Source organism: Apis mellifera, linkage group LG12, assembly GCF_003254395.2.
Source record: "Apis mellifera strain DH4 linkage group LG12, Amel_HAv3.1, whole genome shotgun sequence".
In the NCBI taxonomy this organism is placed as follows: domain Eukaryota; kingdom Metazoa; phylum Arthropoda; class Insecta; order Hymenoptera; family Apidae; genus Apis; species Apis mellifera.
The window spans coordinates 4,167,819-4,194,622 of NC_037649.1; the positions used below are offsets into that span (position 1 = coordinate 4,167,819).

The 26,804-nt window shown below is 35.8% G+C and overlaps 1 protein-coding gene and 1 non-coding gene across 5 annotated transcripts in view; one reads left to right on the forward strand and one right to left on the reverse strand.

The window, feature by feature from the left end:
- Nucleotides 1–26,804, reverse strand: part of LOC412878 (DNA N6-methyl adenine demethylase) — a 182,713-nt gene that overhangs the window by 142,351 nt on the left and 13,558 nt on the right. For all 4 annotated transcript variants that reach the window (XM_026444410.1, XM_026444409.1, XM_006561197.3 and 1 more), the window contains one exon: nucleotides 21,057–23,975. In XM_026444410.1, coding sequence (XP_026300195.1) covers nucleotides 21,057–22,181 — 1,125 coding nt within the window. In that variant the 5' untranslated portion in view covers nucleotides 22,182–23,975. The remainder of the gene's footprint in view (nucleotides 1–21,056; nucleotides 23,976–26,804) is intronic.
- On the forward strand, nucleotides 4,123–4,219 carry Mir3776 (microRNA 3776). The gene has a single exon (NR_039473.1). It is a non-coding gene; the product is annotated as a microRNA 3776 (primary transcript).

Genomic DNA, 26,804 nt, shown 5'->3' on the forward strand with positions numbered 1-26,804 from the left:
AAGTTTAATTATGATTATATTGTAGGTAATCTTTTTAATTTTTTTTAAAGAACATTGACTTTTTGATACGTTATAAATGCTGATTGTGGATATTGATAAATTTGTTATATACGTTTTCTTTACTCTCCAGTCGCAGATAAGTTTTTTTTAATTTTCTTTTAAAAAAGCATTATTTGTTATAAGCACGATAAACTTGTTTGTTGTATTAATAAGAAGAAAACAGAATATGTTATTATACAGTTTAATGTTCAATTATTATGCATACTAATCGATTCCTTGACCGTTCCTTGACATAATTACATGTACATATTAGTAACTTTTCTTTAAAAATTATTTTAAATATTCAAAAACGAGAAATAAAATTTACTAATAATTATCTTGCATTCCAATGCTTCTACATTTCAATAACACAAAATCTCCATTAAGATTGCCAAAATTTTACTTTTTACTTCTTGGAAACTCATTTTTCCAAAACGTTAACTAAAAAAAAGAAAAAAGAAAAAGTTTTCAGAATATCGAAAACTCAAGATACTATACGAAAAGAGGAAAAGGAAAGAAAAATCTGATAAGTGTCGTAGAAGATAAAATGGGCCAGTGAAAAGAAAAAAAAAAAGAAAATCACACTACACAGATAGATAGAAAAAAATAGAGTCGAGCAACGAGGATGAAAGGTCTTTTTAAAGACCTTCCAACCCATAAATCCAGAGGCAAAAACAAAGACGATAAAAAGATGGAAAGGCTGTAACGAGGCTCGATATCTACCTGTCAACAGCTTGGAAAACGAAGCAGAAGCCTCTCGTCGTCTCCGATCAGCCCTTGAATCCATCAACGTAGATCGTAGTCGCGGGGTAACAACAGGACGGTCAACACGGGCGAAGTATTTTGCATTTTTCAGCTGTAATTGCGCATTGGGGCGCCCTACCTTCTCATTAAGTGCACGTGAACGGTTGCACGTGCACATGTGTCGCTGGCGTGCCCTGTTCGCGACAAGGTTCTCGACTTCGAACACCCCACACACCCTCCCCTCTCCTTTCGTTCGATCCACGAAGAAACGAATCCATGACCACCACCACGAAAATCTCCTCGTATTTCCACGGAATTCTTTCGTAGAATTACCGTTTATGCTCGAACTATACGCACGACTCGAAGAGAAATTGCCAAGTTTCCACGCAAAAGCATCGAGGGATGGGGTCGAAAGCATCCACGGAATCCGAAGATTGATCGCGAGCACGTGAATTCGTGTACCGGTCTCCCGCGTAATGAACACGGAATTCCACTTCCGGAATTTTGGAAACTCCATGTTTGGACGATCGAGTTTTGATCAAATTCTTCGAGCAAGATGTTTCAATCCTCCAGTTTGTTCCTCCTTGAGGATTTTTAAAAATTCGCTCAATATATATTTAATTTATTATTTTTAATACTGTATCTTTTTAAAACGTTTGAAAAAAAAGATCCTACTAACTCTGATATATTAGAAACATTTTATTAAAATGAAACTGTCGTTCAATAATTCGATAAATAATTCTATTTATTAAAAATTGCATCATTTCATTGTTTTAACACTTTTCAATTATCTGAATCCAATAATTATTATTAATATTTCCAAAAAAAACCCGGTCGATAATAAATACACGTATTTCTTGAATTTTCGACAATTAATTAATCAATAATTATTGACACATTTCGAACGAGTCCATCTCGCGGATTTCGAAGCTTTTCCAATAAGCGTAGCCGGTAGCGGGCGAAATCGAGCGGGGAAACAAAAGGGAAACGGTGAAAGTGAGGCGCGGAGGGGGAGGGGCCGAGAGGAATGGGAACACGGGCAGAGCGGAACGAGCGTGGAAAGCGGCGCGTCGACGCCGGAAACAGGAGGCGAAGCAAGGTGTCACGCGGCTCGCGCGATTCCTTCGACTTCCGTCCGTCCAACTTGGAGGCCCAAGTTCACGGGTCGATCGAACCCACGTCCACGATTTTCCGCGTATAGAGTACTGAGTGAATGAGAAACGTAGAGACAGAGAGAGAGAGAGAGAGATGAGTTTTTTAACGAGAAAGAAAGAGTGCAGTGGAGCATGGAGGAGAAGAGAAAGAGCAGGGTGAAGTAGGAAAGGGGAGAAAGAGGCGAGGAGAAGAGAAAGAGAAAAGAGAACGTGTTCTCTTTCTTCTCTTTTGCTTACGCGCGATTGTGCGTACGTACGTACGTATGCGTGTATGCGCGCGCCTTCTCGTAGAGAATCGGTGTGTTACGGGGAGGCTGTGACTCATCCTGCGCGAGAGGGAGAAGGAGAACGAGACGAGGACGAGAGAGAGAGAGAGAGAGCGAGTCCTGTTCCCGTGGCAGGAAGCAGCGAGTGGGGGCGGGGATCGATATATCGACTCGAGAAACGTTCCTGCCGCTAGCAGGACTGCGTAGATTCAAGGTCCTCTTTTTCTCTGTTCCCTCTCTCTCTTTCTTTCTTTCTCCGTCTCACTGCGCGTTTCGTTCTCTCTTTCTTCGCGGCTGCTCGACTCGCTCGCTCTCTCTCTCTCTCGCTCGCTAGCTCACTCGGTCGGTCTTTATCTCGCCTGAACGGAGTCACAGTGTTCTTTCCGTGGCGTAGGGAGAACGAATACGCGCAAAACTGTAAATTCCGCCCGTTTCCAAGCATCTCGTTTCGACGTTGGAATTTCACTAGGCGACGTTTTATTTTTGCCTCGTTTATTGTTCGCTTCGCTTTCGAGAAGAGAAGTTGGCTGCATTTCGTTCGTTCGCATTTTTGGGTGGATCGGTGGGTGGGGTTCCTTCCTTCCTTCCTTCCTTCCCCGAGGGGTGAATTTTTTATCGGATTGAATATATTTCCTTTCGCGATTCTGATTATATTGTATCGTATATATATATATCGAATAAAAGTTCAAACTGGTGTTTGTAGTTTTTAAACGGAGCTCTGGACGACACACACGGTAATCGAAAATACGGATCAAATTATGAAAGATGTACTATTCTCTTTCGTATTGTACGTTTGAAACGTTTCCAATGAAAGTAAAAAAAAGAATACGTTACATAAATACGTAGTTACATAAAAGGAAAATATTGTTACTTGGAAAATGAAAGTGGAAATCAAAGTTATCTCATAAGTTAAGAAATATTAAAAATAGTTCGTTTGTAAATAACAATTCCAAATTGTGTATCGTAAATTATAATTCAAATAATTAAAATAAATAGTTTGTTCATCGAAAAATGTTATTAATTTTTTTTCTTCGTGAGTAATATACTATAACTAAATAAAATAAAGTTTTAAAAATATTAAATTTAAAGGAATTCAATGTATTAATAATACAAAATATTCTACTAAAATTCCATTTTTAATTTTAAACATAATAGAAATTTTTCCATGATTAATGAATATAAATAAATAAATTGAATAAATAAATCTAAATAAACAATATATTATTAAAATTACTATTATTATATATTATTAAAATTACTATTCCAATTAATAATAATACTTCACTAATCAAATCATTTAATGAAACTGGAGATCCTATATTAAATGAACATAATATAAATCATAATAATGACATTGAAGGTATTAAATTAATTATTCCCTTATTAATAAATATTAACCGCCTATTAATTTGTCTATAAATTACATTAACTATATACTCGTGAAGGACACGTGTGAAATCAATTAATAGTAGAGCTAAGTTCAAATTAACAAATAAAATATTTTAAACAAAATTGTTTCGTTATTATTTTCACCTTATACGATTTCAACGCATCCCACTCGAAAAAGCGGAGGAAAACAGAGAAGATCGGAGGGGGAAAAGGGGTTAAAAACCCCTAAAAAAAAAAAAAAAAAAAATTGAACTAACCCTGACCTGTTCGGTCACCTATCGACCATCCAAAACCCTTTCCAATCCTCGCGTTGAAAATCGACACGTAGCCCCCTTGCTCGAGGACCGAAGCCCCGAAACGATCGATCGGCTCGTTTCCGCTCGTTTCCATAGGTGTTGATTCGCGACAATTCGCGTGCACACTCGTCCACGTGACATCTAGTGGGTGACATCGGGTCCGCGCATCGAAACCTACTGCTACTGCAAGATGGCGCGATGACGTGAACAACGAGCCACCACGTTGAGAACATCCGGTGCGTGAAGGGGCAGGAGGAGGGGGGGAGAGAGAAGCGTTGTACGAGCGTATTTTGCCCGTTTTTCGGCCACGTTCCTATCGATTCGCGAACCAGTCGTGGCCGGCCCTACGTTTCCGTTTGCCGACTTGGAAGCAAGTTTTCGGGGGGAAAAGCGACGCGAATTCGATTCGTTTCGAGCGTGCGAACGCACGCGCGCGCACACGCCGCGCAATGACTGCGTCCTTTAAAATTGGATTCTTGAATAGCATTACGAGGGAACTTATTGTGTTGGCTGCTGGACCCAGGGGTTCTCAATCGATCGTTTTTATCGTTTGAAAAAATTAAAAGATGTCCGAGTTGTTCGAGATTCTCGACAATTCATTTCGTTATTTGGCAATTAGTTCTTTTTTTTTTTTTGAATTGTAATATTTAAGAAATTTAAGTTATATTATATTTCCAATAGTTGTACGTTTTCTTGTCGAGTATCTTAAGATTAGAAAGTAGTAGATTGAGTTAGTTATTTAGAATAATTAGATATGATTTGATGATTTTATTTTATAGAAAAATCGATTCTTTAAATGAAAATTATTTTGGAAAAATAAAATAGAACGTAAGAGATGGAACTGTAATACTAAAATATTTTGTTGTAAAATGTGTATAAACGTTAAGTATGTAAATATAATAAATAATAAAGATTCTAATATTATCCTTGATTTTTAAATTTTATTTTTATTCATTTATTTTGATATACTTTGAACGTACAAATTAAAAATTAAAGCCAGATATATTTACAATTATTGCTAGATATTTAATAGCTAATAAACTCAATTTAGCCTTTCATAAATTTTAATAAATGCAAGAAAAATGTTTAAGTTATCGATGGACATGTTGCAAATTTTTAATATTTAATATGTTATATATTTTATTAGTACTTTTATATCATCTTGTAAATTGATTTCTTCGAAATTAAGAATATTTAACAATAATTGTTTCAAATTAGTCAACCATTAAAGAAATTTTAGATAAACTTTTAAGATGAGAAGAGAAATTTTCGTTTCATCTTTTCTGTTTTGGAGAATAAGAATCGAATAAGAAGATATATATATATATATACTATAATCGTCTTCGAAGTTTCGTTTTTAACATACTTCATTGTATAACTTGTTATCCAAAGGAGAAGACAAATATGGTTATTGACAGCGGTAATTATGATCCGTTCCAAGAAGAAAGCCGAGAAGAACGAGATATGCTACTGAATAATGATAATTGAGATTTATTCGAGCAACACAGACGAGTTGAACGATAAATTACCAGGAACGTCGACTTTTTATGCTAGATACTCGGTTATAGCTCAGTGAAATTATCGTTTTTCGTTTGCTTTCAAAAATATCAAAAAATGAAATATTTGTATGTATTTATTTTACATTTTAAAATAATTTTTATTTAAGAATATTTGTCAATATGGAGTAGTAGTTTAAATAAAATTTGTGACAAAACAATTCTTGCACAATTTTTTAATTTTATATCATTAAATGATTATATTATATATCCCATTATAAAACAAGAAGATTAGATTCTCTTTCTATTAGAAACATCTTTATATTTTTAATGAAAATATAATTAGTGTGTTAGTATTAGTAAGTAAGATATTATCTATTTTTAAACAGGGATTAGTGAATAAATTAAAATAAAATTCTGTTTATCATTTTGATATAATTTTCAATTTAATTTAATAAAATTCATTGAAGTATCACATTCTTTGATTCTTATAAATGGATTCATTCTATCAAAATTCTCATTGAAGTTTCAACCTACAAAAATCAAATATTCCAATCCTATAAATCTTTTACATTGAATTTGATTCATATTTCTATTAAAATCACAATTCTCTTCAACAATTCTCTTAATTGCCAAATTGTTGTATTTCTGATCTGGAAATTAAAATATATTTCAATTCTTTCAACTTTATCCCTAGAATCATTCAATTTGTCAAATATAATACTATCACTACGAATTGCAAATCTGAAGTTTAAAATGAAAAATTCAAGGATATATCTCCAGAAATCCAAAATCAATTTTTCAAATATACTGTTATCACTCAATTCAATTATCAAAAATTCAAAGATATACCTCCAGAAATCCAAAAATTTTTTAAATATACTGTTATCACTCAATTCAATTATCAAAAATTCAAGGATATATTTCTAGAAATTCAAAATCAATTTTTCAAATATATAAATTCAAATATATAACTCTAAAAACTCAAAATCAATTTTTCAAATATATAAATTCAAATATATAACTCTAAAAACCCAAAATCAATTTTTCAAATATATAAATTCAAATATATAACTCTAGAAACTCATAATCAATTTTTCAAATATATAAATTCAAAGATATATCTCTAGAAATCAAAAATCAATTTTTCAAATATAAACTGTTATCACTCAATTCAATTATCAAAAATTCAAAGATATATCTCCACAAATCTAAAATCAATTTCTCAAATAAACTATTATCACTACGGATTGCAAATATGAAGTTTAAAACGAAAAATTCAAGGATATATCTCCACAAATCCAAAATCAATTTCTCAAATAAACTGTTATCACTGTTATCACTACGGATCGCAAATATGAAGTTCAAAACGAAAAATTCGAGGATATACCTCGAGAAATCATCTCTAAACGAGAGTCTCCAACTCTCCTCTTCTCGAGATCGAAAATGAGTGACGAGAAGGGCGCAGAAAATCGGCACCGCTTCCTTAACCTCGATCCTTTTTGCATAAAGATTATCGGGAAACGGGCCGCTTAAATGCGAGCAGATGTACTTAAAGCGACAGATGCTCGGGAGGCAATGCGAGAAACGTGGCGGTGCACGTCGAATTCGTTTCCTCGCACACGCGGCCCCAGGATTCAGGCTTGGTTCGACGAATCGAAAAACAGAGTCGTCGCTGGCTCGCTCGCTCGATCGATACTCTCTCGTTCTTCCCGCTCTATGTACACACTCGACATGCGTGTGCACGCTTGTGTATCACGTACGCGCGCGCATTTCAGGATTAACCGAAATTAAACTTGCCGGTTTGTCCGAACGAGGGCAAGGATTTCGATCTTGATTGGCGTTGGCCAAGCAAATAGAAACGGTGGCTGACAGATGTGGCGGGCAGAGAAGTAGAGAAGCCGATTTTTCGAATGGATACCAAAATATGGGATCCTCTCTGGACTAATAAAAGTTTCGAATATATATTCTATAGATAAGTGATATTTTCATCTTAAATAATATCACGCTTTTTCATGTATATATTCGATCCTCGAAAATGGAATCATTGAAACGAGTAAACGAATATTCTATTTTTTTTTCTGGATAGTTTATGATAAGATAGTAGTTGGAAATATTTGAACATACGAATATTGCATTTAATAGCACGATTTGAACACAGTTTGAAATTCTAATGGAAATATAAATTGCAAGGAAGAGTTTCGTTGGAAAATACATCAAAATAAATGGAATAATTTAAAGTTATGGAATTAAGAAAGATATATTTTCAATTAAGTTTTAAACTATTTTTGATACATCTTCTTCAAAATTTAACACGTACTTCTATTATTCAACATTTTTAAATTTACCATCTCTGGTATGTTCACAAATTTAATCAATTAATAAGACAGTGTTGACAATTCGATTGATTCCTCGAACAATTTTTACTTAACAACGCTCACATTGATTAATTTACTAGAAGTATATTTCTTTAATTATTTTCAGGATCCAAAATATATAATTATTTAGTTGGAAATATTTGAACATACGAATATTGCATTTAATATACCACGATTTGAACAGTTTGAAATTCTAATGGAAATAGAAATTGCAAGGAAGAGCTTCATTGGAAAATAATTCATCAAAATAAATCGAATAATTTAAAGTTATAGAATTAAGAAAGATACATTTTCAATTAAGTTTTAAACTATTTTTCGATACATCTTCTTCAAAATTTAACACGTACTTGTATTATTCAACATTTTTAAATTTATCTCTGGTATGTTCATAAATTTAATCAATTAATAAGACAGTGTTGACAATTCGATTCCTCGAACAATTTTTACTTAACAACGCTCACATTGATTAATTTACTAGAAATATATTTCTTTAATTATTTTCAGGATCCAAAATATATAATTATTTAGTTGGAAATATTTGAACATACGAAAATTGCATTTAATACAGCACGATTTGAACAGTTTGAAATTCTAATATAATATATAGAAATATAATATGTAGAAATTGCAAGGAAGAGCTTCATTGGAAAATACATCAAAATAAATGGAATAATTTAAAGTTGGAAAATGGAATTAAAAAAGATATATTTCAGATATATTTTCAAAGATATATTTTAAACTATTTTTGATATATCTTCTTCAAAATTTAACACTTCTATTATTCAACATTTTTAAATTTACCATCTACGTTCACAAATTTAATCAACATTATAAGACAGTGTTGACAATTCGATTTCTCGAACAATTTTTATTTAACAACGTTCACATTGATTAATTTATTAGAAGTATATTTCTTTAATTATTTTCAGGCTCCAAAATATATAATTATAATTATAATTTCGATCATTTTCTCGCCTAAACGGACAGAGATCTCCGACAACGAGACGGCGACAAGCGAATCATGCGCAATCTTGGGAAATTCGGATCGTCGACGAAGCTTGGCTAACGACCACGAAAACTGGATTTCACACTCGGCTGATGAAGGCCGTGCAACCAGCGGCAAAAGGGCCTCGATCGTCGCGACGTCTTCGCGCGTCCTCTCCCGAGGAAAATCGAATTTTCGCCGTTTTCCCTTTTCGTGGAAGGGCGAGGAGGGGCGAAGGAGAAGGAAAGAGAGAGCGGCGTTAATTCATCCGAATGTTAAACTCCCTTAACATGGTCGATTGCCACGATTAATCGACAGAGATTTTCACAAAAAAGTGTCGAAAATATGTATTTATCTCATTGGAATTTCACGATGGAACGAAACGGTTCAGAAATTTTTAAAGATTCCTTTTTTTTCTTTTTTGAAAATAGATATATGGTATTTCATCTTTGATCTGATGAATTGTAACTTTGTGAAAGGGAAGTTTGAAGAAGATCAAGTTTAATTCGAAACGGAACGATTTTTAATAATCCAAAATTTTTTCCTCTGGAAGAAAAAAGAAATCGAAATTTTCCAATTTTTGCTTATCTCCTGGCTTAATCTTCATAGATATATTATATAATAAAAGTATAAAATTGTATAAATTGTAACATCACAATTATTAAATAAATATAAATCGAAGGAGGAAAAATCGATTTTTCTTCGAAATTAAGAAAGGAAGAAAAAACCAAATGGAAATAAAAAAGTAGGAAAAATTGACGAGAAAAATAAAACGATTGACGGTTAAAAAGAATGTATAAGAAGGAAACAAGGGGAGGACGAATCCGGGCAAGGGCAAGGGGAGGGTAGCGAGACGAGTTTCGGCGAGAAGGTGGTCAGGAAGTGGGACGAATTTTTCGACTTCCGCGGCTCGATCGATCCCTCGTGCCCCGGCAGACTCTCTCAATATCCATTATTACGACGAAATGGGCGCGCGGGCGCGCCTCGACCCCTCCCTTCGCCACGAAAAAACCGGCGAAAACGCGAAAGTGGCGAATCGAAAACGCGCTTTAATCGTCCGCTTCATTTGCTACACGTGGAATTGAATTTCTCTCTCTCTCTCTCTCTCTCACTTTTTCTCTCCCTCCTCGAAATCGACTTTTCATCTCGTCACCCCAATTTGCGGGATCGTTTGGTCCTAACGCGATCTAGCAGGCTCTTGAATCTAGCGGGATGAAAAATAAGCGAGGAAATAAAGATTTCTTTTTTACTTTGTTATTTGTAAAAGATTAATTTTCGTTAGAAAATTAGAATTCGAAAGAAGAATTTATAAGATAAAAAAAAAAATTTTGATTATCCGTTATTTTATTATCCGTTCCAATTGAAAGTTTAAAATAATTTATTTAATTTCGAAAGCAATATAAAAAAAGTAGATTTTTCGAATCGAGGATGGCAAATTTTGATTGTTATTTTATTATCCGTCCCAATTGAAGGTTTAAAATATTTAATTTCGAAAGCAATATAAAAAAAAAAGTAGATTTTTCGAATCGAGGATGGCAAATTTTGATTAATATGTTATTTTATTAATATGTATAATGTCTCAATTGAAGGTTTAAAATATTTAATTTCGAAAGCAATATAAAATATATAATTAATTATTTCAACATTTTTAGTGGTATCTGTTCATCAATTACTGTATCCTTCGTGAGAAGCTAACATAACCTCATTTTCTTTGATAAACATACTGTACGAGGAATATTTAAGACCATTGTCACACAAAAACTATAAACTTTTCCTTTATCTCCTCTCTTTATTTAAACTCAACAAACTTTTATAATATCTCTAACTAAAACAAACATTTCCTATTACTGCAAGACATTATTTAAATATCATTTTAATTTTAATTGAAGCATAAATTCGAATAATTCTTATAAAAATGAATTAATCAATTTTCAAATACTGCCACAAAACTTAAACATATTTCCCATAACCAAACTTCTGAGCAATTACACTCTCTCAATAATATCTCTAATTAAAACAAATACTTCCTACTACTGCAAGATAACATTATTTAAATATCACTTTAATTTTAATTAAAGCATAAATTCGAATAATTCTTATAAAAATGAATTAATCAATTTTCAAATACTGCCACAAAACTTAAACATATTTCCCATAACCAAACTTCGAGAGCAATTACACTCTCTCAATAATATCTCTAATTAAAACAAATACTTTCTACTACTGCAAGATAACGTTATTTAAATATCACTTTAATTTTAATTGAAGCATAAATTCGAATAATTCTTATAAAAATGAATTAATCAATTTTCAAGTACTGCCACAAAACTTAAACATATTTCCCATAACCAAACTTCGAGAGCAATTACACTCTCTCAATAATAATTCTCTCTCTAATTAAAACAAATACTTTCTATTACTGCAAGATAACGTTATTTAAATATCACTTTAATTTTAATTGAAGCATAAATTCGAATAATTCTTATAAAAATGAATTAATCAATTTTCAAGTACTGCCATAACCAACCCTCAAACAATCGAGAGCAATTACACTCTGAATAAATTATAGAAAAATTCCAAAAAAAAAAAAAAACAATTTCAAACGAGATAACCAAATTAATAATCCTATTCACTTTTCTCAAAATTCTTCTCGCGGGAAGAAAAGAAAAGCGATAAACTCAAAAAAAAAAAAAAAAAAATAACTCTACTCTTTTCCCGCGGAGAAGAAAATAACGAGCGACAAGGAGGGGGGCGATTCTCCCTTCGTTTCGAACCGAGCAGTAATCGGCATTGGGCGGGCTTTTCGGTTCCGGTTTCTCGATAAATCGAAACGGGCGAGAAGCCCGTCAACGGTAGCGAAAAAGGAGAGAAAGAGGATCCGGCCGACGCCCGCCGAGTGTTCGGTTACTGGACGACGACGACGACGACGACGACGACGACGACGACGACGACGGCGGCGGCGGCGAAGTCGGATCCGACGATTCGCGCGAGGCGAGCCGATAACCGGGCAGCGATAACCGGCCGCAATTGCCTCAGGGTTATCGTGCACCAGGCCAATCAACTCCGCCGTCACAACCGAGAGACGATTCATTCACTTTTCCACGTCCTTGGAAAGTGAAAACGTGGAATGGATTTTCGAGAAGGGGGGGGAAATGACTACGTGTAAGGTCGATATTCGAAGGGTCAATGATTCTTTTCCCTCTCTCTGTTTATTATTATTATTGGAATATATATTCATACTTGAAGAAAATTTAGAAAAACTGCGAATATTTTTATTATTGGATAAATCTGAAAAACGTCAGATCTTTTAAATAATATTTCGTTAAGACTTTTTTATAATACGAATAAAGATAATAAGAAAAATAACTTCGGACAAAGTTTGATATATAAAAGTTATTCAATTTTATTATATCAATATGAATATACTTTTTATAATTGGATATAAAGTATCTTTTTCTATAATAAATATAATATTACACTAAAAAGTTGAATAGGAAAAACAACTTGGGATGAAGTTTAATATATAAAAGTTATTCAATTTTATTAGATCAATATGAATATACTTTTTATAATTGGATATAAAGTATCTTTTTCTATAATAAATATAATATTACACTAAAAAGTTGAATAGGAAAAACAACTTGGGATGAAGTTTGATATATAAAAGTTATTCAATTTTATTAGATCAATATGAATACACTTTTTATAATTGGATATAAAGTATCTTTTTCTATAATAAATATAATATTACACTAAAAAGTTGAATAGGAAAAACAACTTTGGATGAAGTTTGATATATAAAAGTTATTCAATTTTATTAGATCAATATGAATATACTTTTTATAATTGGATATAAAGTATCTTTTTCTATAATAAATATAATATTACACTAAAAAGTTGAATAGGAAAAACAATTTTGGATGAAGTTTATAAAAGTTATTCAATTTTATTAGATCAATATGAATATACTTTTTATAATTGGATATAAAGTATCTTTTTCTATAATAAATATAATATTACACTAAAAAGTTGAATAGGAAAAACAACTTGGGATGAAGTTTGATATATAAAAGTTATTCAATTTTATTATATCAATATGAATATACTTTTTATAATTGGATATAAAGTATCTTTTTCTATAATAAATATAATATTACACTAAAAAATTGAATAGGAAAAACAATTTTGGATGAAGTTTATAAAAGTTATTCAATTTTATTAGATCAATATGAATATACTTTTTATAATTGAATATAAAGTATCTTTTTCTATAATAAATATAATATTACATATTAAAAAGTTGAATAATAATATTCTTTTCTTATTATCTTATTATTATTTATAATTTTTAGATAATGAAAAAAAAAAAGAATTTGTTCAACGTTGTTTTTCCTGAACTCATTTTTAATAAAAACGAACGAAATGGATGGAACTCGTTGTCGCGCTCCCACGATTTCCAAATCCCGCCTGTTCGCGTAGGTCACGTAGGGGAGAGTTTTTCACCCGTGCCCTTGGCCCCAAGGCTCGATCAATCGCGCGAAAACGCGGCCGCGCGGGATCCGATCTCCGCCGAGAGAAGATCGCTGCCCTCTGCCGGCTCCCGATGCGACACGTGCGAGTAGCGTCGACGTAACGCTACGTAACACCGCGTAAGCGGTCGCGTGGGCGTTGACACTTGTTTTGGTCATACACCTCCCGCATACACCGCCGTCCACCGCCGTCTTTTGCTTTTCATTTCGCGTTATCGTAATAACACGCTCTTCTTCTTCTTCTTCTTCTTCGATACGATAACAACGATAGATATTAGAACGATGAAAATTGACGATCGAATTATATATGAAATATTCGTTGGACAAAAGTTGTATTAAATTCAGGTTGGATAATTGTTAAATTGGATAGGAATTATAGTGTTGTAGTGAATTATTGTTGCGTATCGGAGATGGAGATAAAATATTGTTAGAAGAAAGTTATATTATGCATATATGAGATTTGAATTTGCCGCCATTTTTGCATTAAGTTGTTGACAAGCTTGAAAAAAGAACAGTTTGACAGTTTGAGAGTTTAGGGTTAGTAAAAATGGAGCGTTATATGATACTACAACGTATCTTCATTATTGAACAATATTTTAAAAACTCTATCTTTTATATTTAATTCAAATCTTGCGTTAATTTTGGGACACCCTTTATATATAACGTGGGTGATTTCGAATAAATTAAATAAGTAATTGCAGACAGAAATTACTGCAATGGAGCGTTATACGATACTACAACGTGTTTTCATTATTGAATATTTTAAAAACTCTATCTTTTATATTTAATTCAAATCTTGCGTTAATTTTGAGACACCCTTTATATATAACGTGGATGATTTTGAATAAATCGAGACAAGTAATTGCAGACAGAAATTATTGTAATGGAGCGATACTACAACGTGTCTTCATTATTGAATATTTTAAAAACTCTCTCTTTTATATTTAATTCAAATTTTGTGTTAATTTTGGGACACCCTTTATATATAGCGTGGATGAATAAATCGAGACAAGTAATTGCAGATAGAAATTATTGTATAATTAGGAATGGATTAGAAGTGAAAATGAACAATTGTGGCACGAATTACATTAATCATGAATTGAAATATATATATAGATGAAAATAAATAATTATGATAGAAATTAGAATTAATGGTGGAAATAAATAAATTGCGATAGCAAGGAAAGGTGATGTACAATGCCGTGTAATTAATTTTTTTGTTACTTTTTTTTTATCGAGAGGTATAAAGGTCATCTTCAGTCTTTCAAGTGGGATGTTTGCATAACAGCCCTTTCACATTCTTCGGTATTCGCTATCCGGTTTTCGTCATCCGGTTGAAAATGAATTATCAATTATCGATATAATAGCTTGTTTTCTCCACGCTTTTATTGTATTTTCTTTATATCAAGATAGATAATCAATATTTATTTTCTATCGGACATCGAGAAATAATGTACAGCAATGCTCGATTATTAATTGTCACAGAAATAAAAATATCTCGGATTAAAATTGAATTTTTTCTTCTGAATTTCATTGGAGAAATAAACGTGAAAAATAATGCTCGTTCTATCATTATCTTATATTTCTAGCAAAGGCATAAACGTAAGAAAATCAACATTGTGGAGAGAATGAAGAAGTATAAAATTTTGTCACATTTTTGTGAAGTCTGAATTTTACTTTATCATTCAACAAGTGTCTCAAAAACTGAAATTTCAATAACACTTGTACGTTTATATTTTTCTTCTATCAGAAGAATATTTTAAACCAGGTTGAACGAATAAATTCGATGACAAGAGATTTTTTAATAAATAATCAATTAAATAGTAGTATTTGTACAAAAGGACGGAAAAAAGACACGACATTTCTTCGTTTAAACTTTCGTTTTTAAAAAAATCGAATTATAAAAATTATTCCAAAAATAAATAATAATATATTACTATCCCATTAACTAAATAATTCTCAACGTAACAACAGAAGCTTGACTTAAATAAACTTTAAATAATTTCAATGCATTATTGAAATATAACCAGCCAGTTTCCTTCATATCCGATAATCTTCCCACCCAATCAGAGAAACAGAAAAATTCATCATCGCGACAAAAATTAATATTCCCAATGGGGCGATATTTCGATTAATACGACAACACTTGCCTCGACAAGCACGATCCCCTCTCAACCTTGGCATAAAAAGGTGACAATGCAGCCAATTAACCGAAGACACACACACACACCTCCTCCTCTTCTTCTTCTTCGGGGAGGCGATATGCGTATCGATCGAATTGCGGCGAAACCTGGCAAGTGGCGAACGTTTTCAAAAGGGTTGAAGGGGGGAGGGGCGTGCCGCCAATTGTTCCGCGACGATCACAATTTTTCAACTCTCCTTATACGACGAAACACAGTTGTTTCTCTGAAAAAGTGGAAAGAGGAAGGAGAGAGAAAGAATTTCGAATAAAACTGAGGAAAGAAGGAAGAAGGGAGAAAGAGGGTGGTTAAAATCGTTTAACCCCTCGACGTCAGGGGGAGGAAACGGGTCAAAACATGAAGCGAGAAAGACGATAAAAATTGGGGCATCGTGGATGGCCTCTCGACATCAGCCAGGTGTACGATGAACTCGAGGGTGGTCCTCCCTCCCTCCCCTTCTGTTCTTTCCGCGAGCGGAAAGACACGAGGAGGGGAGGGGATGGGGTGAGCCTTCCCTCGGGATAAAGAGGGTGTTAAGATCCGCGAGGGTGTGGGTTGTTGTGACGGCGAGCTTGTACACCGGTACTTCGACTCGTGCCGTTGCCCATCTATCATCCGAGCCACTCTTCCCGTTCCTCTTGTTTTCTTTTATTTTTCTTTTTTCCTTTCCTTTCCTTTTCTTTTTTTCCTCCCTCCTCCTCTTTATGCCCACCTTTGTCGTGCATCGGCCCGCTCACGACTCGACTCGTCGGCGTCGACGGTGTCTGAGCATGGAGGTCGGTGTAAAAATGGAGACACGTTTCGTTTCGTTTCCTCGTATCGTGGAAAAGTCGAGGATGTTTGAGTTTTAAATGTTTAAAAAAAATTATTTGAAATAAATCGAAGTAAATTGGTTAATTTTGCTATTTTAATTGTGGTTTAATTGGTAAGGAGGGGTTTTTCACAAAATGGTTATTCGAAGAAGAATTAAAATTATTTAAAATTCTTTTTTTTAACTTTAGTCGTTTGAAGTTTTTGGAAATTAAAAATATTACTAGTAGTAGATGATCTGTTTTAATTATTATTTTAATAATCGATCGTTATGCGAATCTTCAAATAGTCAAAATGGCTGATCTGATGATATCATTAATGGAAACGATCGCAATATGTTTAAATGAATAATAAAATTTTCCATTGTATGAAAAACATTTATTAAAAATAATATGCGAAATACCAGTCATTTTCGCGATGATGAATTTTGAAAAAAAAAAAAAAAAAAGAAAAAATCGACTGTATGAAACTTTATAGCTTTTCAGTCATCGAAATGGCATCGATTTGGTGACGTCATTAATAGAAGCGATCGATAATATATGTTTAAACAAACAATAAAAATTTTTCCATTCCACACACATTTACGACTTATGACAAATACGATAATGCGTTACACAGCGATTTATGACAAATTCGATAATAAAAAAAAAAATTTTTTTTCCTTTTACATTTCTTTGGATCGTTCAAAATAAAAAAATTTGTTGCACGTAATAATAATAATATTTTTATCTCTTATTCTTGGTAGAAACAACGAAAACATCAAAGTATATATTTCCCATTATAATTATCTCCATTATTTATTACATTTGAAGAGAAAAAAATATTTCTTAAATAAATTTTTTAAATTTTCACGCAACTTTCCTCTTTTCCTCCGTTTACATATAAATATTTACGAATAAAAATTCTATAAAAAATATATAAACCTGTATAATAATTTCCAAATTTCTCCAATTTCCTCATAAGATATTCCACTTGGCGATTATAAAATGTTCGACGTCTTCGTTCGAAGTAACTAAAATGCAGACGAGTTGGGCATAAAATGGGTGGCGAGGATCGCGTCAGGGTGATCGAATACGAGCGATCGACATCGAGAATCGCATATTATTTGCACTCGACAGGCTATCAACGGAGCGGAACAACAATTTTCTCGTTTAATCGCGGCTCATCACGAGATGCGCTCTGCCTACGCATGGCTGTCCGTGAAAGTCACGATAATAGCTGTCAGTGACTCACTTAAGGTCAGCTCTCGGAAAGTGGCGCGATAAAGACAAGAAGCCGCGGCGAGTCGACGGACTCGTGAAAATTTCTAAAATTGTTTTCCCATTTTCGTAAATTTACGAAAAACGAAGTAAACGAAGTAATCGAATAATTTATATGTAAATAACTTTTCATTCTCACGTTTTCATTAATTTAAAGAACCCTTTGTTCTTGAATTCTTTAAAGAGAAAAACTTACGTAGAAATTCAATATATGAAATTCGATTGCGAATTTTTGTTTCTATCTTATAAATAAGAAAATAAATTAAGAAAATTAAGTAATAAACTATGAATGAAATGAATTAATATTATCCAAATTGCATTTAATATTCCTTCGAAAATGTAATATATTTTATCAAAAAAGAAGAAAATTGTACTGTTTCTATATATAGTTTCTTAGAGGATCTTAGAGGAAATTCATTATCGATGATGGTAAAATTATTGAAAATTATTGAAATTTCGTGGCCGATCGATAAATAATACGATCATTGAGCAAAATTGGTTAAACGTAAACGTGAGAATGAAATGTTATTTACTATACTATAAATATAATACGTAATGAAAAATGATAGACGTAGCTAAACGATTGGTAAGTGTTAATGTCTCACGTTTCACGCCTACACAGGTCTTTGCGGCGGATAAACGCGTCCCACGGAATAAACGTTTCTGTTATCAATATCGACGGTTCAATTCCCGATATCATACTACAATCGAGGATTACAGGACTCCAGAATTATTATATAAAAATATTCCATAAACATTGCTCGATCGAATTTCATTCACGCGGAATAAAAAAAGAAGAAGAAAAAGAAGAAATAATTACTCGAAATTAATTAATACCTTTTTTTAATAATAACATGCGCTTTAGAAAATTGAAATAAAATTCTAAATTCTAAAATTATTCCTTGCTCCGTGAAAAACATAACGATATTTCCTCTTTTCTTTTTCTTCTTCTTTAATGTCGAACAATTTCCTTCGATTGAAACAAACGAGAGATAGAGAAAAAGAGGGATACTTCTCGAGGATAGATCTCCCTTCACGAGAGAAAAATCGAGAGATTAGGAAAAAAAAAAAAAAAAAGAAACGGAATACCGAAACTTCTCGATTTTCTCGCGATTGAAATAGTAAGCGTTCGGTATGTGTGGGGGGGGGAGAGGAGAGGGAACGAATCGATTCGTTTTAATTGTTAGGCATGTACGTTTATCGCGACGAGGAGGGGGGGAGAAGGAGAGAAGTGTTAGGCCGTATCGGCAGCAAACAACACGTTTGTTTCTTGAACGAAGCGGAGTTCGATACACGATTATTATGACCCGCGACGAGCCTTGAACTTGCCCTACGATAAGCGGGGCTGCTTACGAGACGGCGACGCCGCGCGGCTGTTTGTTGCACACCGCTCTGCACACGCTCTTGCCCGCGACTTTGCCATTAAATTGACTCGCGTCGGGGGTACAATGACCCCGAGCGCATTCGAGTTTTCGAAACGAGCTCTTCGTGTCTACCACGCGGCACGCCTACTAAAAGCTTTCGATGCCTTTCAATCGAAACAAGATCGAAGATGATTCGTTGTTGTTAATTCTCTTTTTCTTTTTACATTTTTTATAGTAAGAGATTTTGAAAGAAGTAAAATGATGGAGAGGATTTATTTTTATTTGCTTTCCATCTTTCTTTCTTTCTTTTCAATGAGATTTTGATGGAATCGAAAATGAAGAGAGGATTTATTTTCCTTTTTTTTCCCCCGTTTTTTAATAATTTTGATAAGTTCGAATCGATGACACGCGTTTTATCAAATAGTTCAAAGAGTTAATTGCGTAAAAAACGATTGATTTATTTATTTATTTTTCTTTCTCACTTTTTTTTTTCTTTTTAATAATTTTGATAAAGTTCGTGGAATCAGTGTGTGGCACGTGAATTTTGTTATCAATACGGTTTTATCGAAAACGATCGAGAAAAAAAAACTCGAAATAATCGCGTTGGGATAAAGTTTTTTTATCGTTTATATGAGAAAAACTCGAAGAAGTTTGAGAAAATTGGATAATTGTTTATTACGACGAGTGAGTTGCAATTGCAAATAATCCGAACTATCTTATTATGATGAGGAATGCAATTTTACTATTCAGGATCAGTAGTCGAGGAGTAATACATTTAATATAATCGCGGGGTGGGGGGATACTTGCGACAAGTTATTGGTAAATCGGAGCTGTTAGAAACGACACGTAATTCCCTGTTATATCAACGTCAATGATACACACGAGTTTATTTTATTCGAAAGAAAGAAAAAAAAAAAATGTCAGCCTTCCTTTCTCCCCAACAATTTCCATATAACTTTTCGCTATCGCAAATAAATGAATCATATATACATAGCACATGCAAATGCATAATTAACGATAACCCCAGCGCGATGCCTCCGATAAATAAAAGGAAGTAAATCATTTGCATTATTTCGAGAAAAAAAAAAAAAGAACAAGGAAAAAGAAAATATCTAATCTTTCTACGCTTTAAAAATCTAAATTAATTAATCTTTGCTTCGTTGAAACAAAGATTACACAAACTATCCGACAAATAGATCATCTTGGACGGAATTATTTTTCGAATGCATAAAAAATTACTTTTCGAAACGTCGAAAAATACGAATAGGATGAATCCAGATGAATACCGAAGAAGAAATTTTGAATCGTGTTTGAACGCGGCTCGAATCCTTCGCTACGAAGAGCGAATCGAGCAGCCAAACAGCAAGGCAACCAACGAGCCAGTCAACCTACCAACCCCCTATTCAATGTCGCTACAATAATAAACCACCTCGGTTATCTGTATTTCTGTATTTCCCTCTGGGATTCTCGCCACATTCAGGCAATCGGGGCCAAGTTCAGCTCTCTATCTATATATATATATATATATACACACGCGACGACGGTTCTATAACGCGGCTGGCGCGGCTGGTGTTTATCCTATACCCTGGCTGCCATCCCGCGCGCCACATCCCCCTTCTCCCCTTCCCTTTAGCAGGCCGCGTGCACCTGGATTTTCACGAATTTCGGAGCCGGAAACACGGCGGCCGACAACACCACCGCCGCCGCCACCCCTCGCGCGCGGTGTCGCGTGCCAGCCAACCTTCATTTTCGCGCCCGTTTTCGACCCCTTCCACCCCTTCGATCCGCTCGTTCTCGCGGAATTGCTCCAGTTACGCGAACGTTGTGTTGGCGCAACAGGATTCCTCTTCCAGCGAAAGTGAATCGAGATGGAACGTGGTGTTCAACTTTTGCCGATTTAATTTTTTCTCTCCTTTTTTTTTTCTTTTTGAGAAGAGATTTTAATTTTGGTATACGTTTTGAGAGAGTCTCGAATGAAAGTGTTATTTCTGAGATTCTTTTAATTTGTTTTGTTTTTTGGTTTGTTAAAAGATGAATTTTTGGATTTAGATTCGGCTAATGTAAATGTAAAGTAAACGTGTAAATTCTTTCAGTCGAAGAAAAGAATGCTTCGCGAGAATAACGAAAGAAATTGGAGAGAAAGTCGAAAGAACAACGAGTCGCTTACCTTCTTCTCGGTGAGCTTCTCGCACCGCCTCATCTTGCAGATCTGATGGCTCTTGTCGTTCCGGCACGGGGCGCAGTCCCCGCAGTTGTCCTTCCTCTGGCACCCGATGCACTCGCCGCACCTCTTGCGCTTCTTCTTGGCCGGCTTGTCGCTGAGCCCGCCGTCCCCATCGGCGTCGGCCATCCCACCGCCCAGGTGATGGGGCCCCCTGTTCGCGGTCGACGAGACCGCGGCTACCTGGCCGGAACTCTCCACGTTGCCCGCCCCCGCGCTGTCCTCGGACTCCATCGAGCCCGCCCTTATTTTTCTCCGCTCCTTCTTCCTCCCGTCGATCCCGACCGGCCTGGACGTGGGCGACGAGTCGAGCACCGTGGACATCGGGTTCTGGAAGTTGGCGTGGTGCAGCTGGGGGTAATCGGGCTTCACCACGGTCAACACGGTGTGATGGGGATGGCCGGGGGGCGGGGGCGGGAAAGCCTGGACCGGGCTCGAGCCGAGCAACTGGATGTGCCTCTCGTCGAGCAGTTGCTGCTGAAGGGCGGGCACCTCCCTGGCCTGGACGGGGGCAGGGACCAGCGGGTAACCGACGCTCCCCCTGTGAGGATGGGGGGCGGGCAGCGGCGTGCCGAGCGTGTGGAAGCTCGGCAACCCGACCGCCGACGTGACGGGCGGCGAGTGAGATATCGAGGCGGGCGACAACGGCGTGAGCGCCGTCAATTGGGGCTCTGCCTCGCTGGGCGCCGTGAACTGGCTCGCGAAGCTCGGCAGGCCCTCGGCGGGCGCCGCCGCCGGGCCGCCCCCGCCCCCGACCGCGTTCTTCGACTCCCACGGCCTGTACTGGCTCGCGAGCACCACCTCGCCCCGCGAGTCGATCAACCGGCCCGTCAGCCCCTCGTAGTAGTCCCACGAGGACGTGAGCCCGAGCCCGACGTCCTGCGGGTGAAGGGTAGTCAATGTCGTCGAGCTGTCCATCGCGTTGTCCCCGGCGAAGCTGCTGAACGGCGGCAGGTGACGCGCCGCCGGATCACCTGGGCCGACCGCGCTCGGCGAGGTCGCGACCGCCGCCGGAGGGCTTCCCGTCACCCTCTCGGTGGCGACCACCTCCTTCGTTACCTCGGCGCTCATCTTCCCCGCCACGTCATCGTCCCGACCACGTGAACCCCCTGGCGGGCAGGAGGCCGCGTTCTTATTCCGCCTCTATCGGCTGTGCGTTGTCGGGAAGAGGGGGGAGGGAGGGAGGGAGGACGAGGAGGAACGTTGCGAACGAAGACGAGGGATCTTCCGTCACGAGATCTCGTTTTCTCTTCTTTCTCCTTCCTCTCTTCCGATCCTTGGCCGATCTTCGTATTTTCACGGATCGTGACCCGATTAACGGGATTACAATCGGCGACCGATTATTATTATCCTCGCGCGTGACATCTGAGGGGGCCGAACTCTCTCACCCTCCGCCTCCTCCGTGATCTTCCTTTCCTAGGTTCCTTGTTTCCTCGCTGATATTTCCTAGTATCTTTCAGTGTATGTTCGTGTGCTGTTTTGCGTGTCTGTGTGTATATCAATGTGTGTACTCGCTTTTTTACTTTTGAATTTCTTTCTTCTTCTTCTTTCTTCTTTTTTTCTTCTTCTTCTCGCCTCTTGTTCTTAGAGCTCTTCTCTTTATTTTGCTCGCTCGCTCTCTCTCGCTCTCTTGCGCTCGCTCTTCCTTTCTCTCTCTCTCTCTCGCTCTCGCTCTCTCGCTCTCTCTCGCTCTCTCTCTCTACCTCTCTCTATAACTCTATTTCTGTCGTTTGTACTCAACAGGTTTAGGCTACGAACTGAAGTAGATCGGTTTCTCTGGGAGTAATTATATGCGAGTCCCCTTTTCCGGATATATAGGGCGGCCTGCGGTTCTCTCCGTCTGTCTCTCGGCTTTGGATGGGACTCTTCTCTCCTTAATTAGATACTCATACGCGCTCTCTCTCGCAAGTGCGCTTTTTTTTCTTCTTCTTCTTCTTCTTGCTCCTCTTCTTCTTCTTCTTCTATTTTTCCTCTTTTTCTATTCTTCTATCTCTTTTTTAATCTCTCCTCGTTTAAAATCAAAAAAAGAACGTCAAACCCTTTTTCCCCAAGTTTCAGCTTGTTTATGTTCCACGTATAATAAATGTTCTTATCGTAAGCTTAGAAAATTTCGGTCGGTTTGTTTTTTCTTTTTTTTCGTGTTTTTATCACTTATTTATTTTTTTTTTATTTTTTATTTTTTTTTTTTTTTATGATTTTTATGCTCTCGCGTTCCGTGTTTTTCTTTTCCTTCCTAATTAAAATCTGCTCGCGAAGAGATCGCCGCTCGGTTTAACAGCTCGGTTAGTGAGTAATATCGTTAGCTGAGTGATTAGTAGAAAAAAAAAAAAAATGGTAGATTCTTTGGTTTACGGTTTTTAACGCTTCTTCTCTCTTCTTTTTTCCTCGCCCCCTTTTTTTTTCTTCTTTTTCTTCTTTTTTCTTTTACCTGCCCTTAAATGTACAACAATCGTGTTTTAAATTTTCCTCTCTCCTCGTTTACTCTTCCCTTATGTCTTTCGATTTGGCACTGGCGGACTTTTTTAATTTTTTTTTTTTTCTTTCTTTATTTTGTTTCAGATATACTTTGTACACTAATTAGATACTATAGCTCTTAATGTTTTGTTTTCCTCTGAACTTAAGCTCTTGAAATAATTTTTCTTCTTCTTTTTTTTTCTCTCTTTTCTCTCTCTCTCTCTCTTTCTCTCTTTCTTTCTTTCTTTCTTTCTTTCTCTCTCTTTCGCTCGCTTTCTCGCTCTCTCTCTCTCTCTCTCTCTTTGTTTTACATCGATATAAACACACTAATTACTTCTTTCGCGCTTCGTAAGAAAATAGAAATCACTTGAGGTTAATGTGGCTTGTTAGAAGGCGGTTGATTTGTACGATCTGAAACATAAAGATGCGATATAACAATTATTTCTCAGCTGTGTTAAAATTAAAATTACCGATCTTAATCTATATATATATCCCATACATAAAATTCGCACACACATTTGTCGTTCATTTTATAATTTTTCACGATAATAAAAAAAAAAAAAAAGAGAATTTTTCTGCGAATGATTAAATGCCTCGAAATATAATTTCGGTAACTTGAATCTTGAGAGAAGAGTTTCTTTGAATCGTTTCCTCGATATCTTCGATCGAAGAATTCTTCGATGTGAAGAAAATGGAAACGAGACGATACATTTATATTTCTCCAAGAAAAATTCTGTAAAGAATTCTTCGAAGAATGAAAAATACATTTTTCAAGTATAAATACATTTTTGTGACCCTCGACAGTTTTTTATTTTAACAAGATATCAATTAAGATTATACACAAGCTATTAGAATTTATACAATTATTAATCCATATTTCGAATTGACGTATAATTAGTAACAATTATGCATTAATTTAACATTGAGATAAATACAAATTGGAGAGAAACAACGCAGTTTTTTAAATACATAATATTATATAAATAGACTTGTACAAAATTATATATTTACATCTCGATTTTACAAAGATTTTTCACAACGAGATATACGCAATCTTATCCTTCTAGAGAAATTCGTTACAAAAATTTATTATATATTATTTTTCGACCGTAACAGGAAACGATAATAAAGAAGAATTCGTGGACGGTCGAAATCATCGTGGAAACACGGTGGCGGAGCCAGTTAGGAAAAAACTGAGCGTTTCGAGATAAAAAAGCCCCGATGACGAGGCTCATTGAGCCCTCCCCTTTCTCCGTGGTCACGTGAGGCGATCGTAAGCGAGAACGTGACACGCGACTACGTGGGAACGTGTCATAGACGTTACTATAACGTGACCATCGCTAAGCCAAGGTTACTATTACGTTCGGCGTGTCTGCACACCTACTCGCTCGCTTTGATACCCGCGAATGTTGTGCCCTAGTCCCCGGACGGTTCATTCAGCGTTGCTTAGACCGAGTGACGATGGCTACGAACTTTTCGCGTTCTTCCCGATTCTTTGTTTTCCCGAGGACATGACACAATGTATCGAGAGCTAACGGCTAATGGCTTCTGGAAGTGGATTTTCACAGATATTCGATATTATGGTGGAAATATCAAAAATACAACACTTGTGCGAGTTATAAATGAAATACACGTAGAGTTCGAAGAAAATTTTGTGAATAGGTAAACTCGAAATAAAATTCGATTATTCTATAATTTAATTGAAATTTAGGAGAAATAACGTTGCCAAAGATAATACTAATACTAATATTCAAATATATCTGTTTAATTTATTCAATTTATTTTATATACATTAATTTTTAACTATGATGATTATACACATAGTTATGAATGTTAAATTTCACTGAAATAAAGGAAAGAAATAATAATATTGGAGCATTTAAAAAAAAAAATTGGCGTAGATCGATAAATGGAACTTTTCAACTCTCGATTCTTTCTTTACCTGTTACCTCCCACTCTACTCTATTTTATGTAGAAACAATAATTTAATTCATATCCAACGATTCAATTATCCATACAAGCGCATATAAATAAAGGATTCCGTTTAAATTCGAATGCAACGAAGCGAGATGCTCGCAAGAGGTTCCAAGCCATCGTCGAAAACCGATGCGATGTTGGTCCTCTGTGAGATATCGACCGTCGCTTAACTCCCCCCTCCGTCTCTCTCTCTCTCACTCTCCCGCCAACGCTCCCTTTCTCCCTCTCCTTCTGGCCACGGCGCGCATAGTACGCTACGCGTCCACGCGATGAGCAAACGCGCCTATCCTCCGTGTGTGCACGTGTGCGCGCGCGGACGCCACGCGCGCACACACACACCAGCTTTTGCACGGCTGGTGGATACACATAATGGCCGGTGTACACAGAGAGAGCGATAGCTGTGTCGCTATCTCACGGCCTACGTTTTCCACCGCGCCTCGCTCCGCGCAAAACTCTCTCTAATAGGTTTACAGCTGTGGACGGCCGACGTGAAGCTTTCGCTATCGTTGGAAACTTGCACTGTCGTTCGACTCGCACTTTCGTTCGCCGCGAATTAAACCGCGATGTCACGCTACCTTGCGCGCCAATGATCCAACGCTCTTTACCTCTCCCCTCGGGAATTTTAAAAGAGAATTAATAAAGATTAATTTATTTTTTTAATCGATAGAAATTTTGGGGAATTTTAGAAAGAATATATTAATTAATTTGAGAATATTTTTTGATTTTTCTTGGTCCAAGTGGAATAGTTTTTTCTGGTTTTAAATTTAAAGGGATAAAAGGTATGGGAAGCGTTACCATTTTGTTAACCCTTATATCGATACCTGGATACCCAGGTATCCTTTTACTTATGTTAGCATATTTTTCGCACCTGTCGTGGGAAACTTGAGCTTGACGATTTTTTTTTTTTTACTGTTCCAAAAAATACTTATTGAAATCTCGTTATATAATTTTATAATTAGATCGCCATTATATTAATTTGAGTTACAATTTTATAGTTAAACAATAAAAATTATTCTTAAAAATTTTTCTTAGAAGCAGAATAATAATATTTTTATTTTTCTGAAAAAGAAATTTGTTCACGAAATATTCTTCTAAACTAATATACAGAATATCTGGGAAATTTGGAAGAATCATATGTGCAAACTAAAAATTTTAGGGTACACTAGAATTCGAGATACACTAACATTCTATGCATACCGTGCGGCTCGCTACGTCAACACGTGACGAGGGACAAAGACAAATTCGACCAGTTGGGTCGAATTA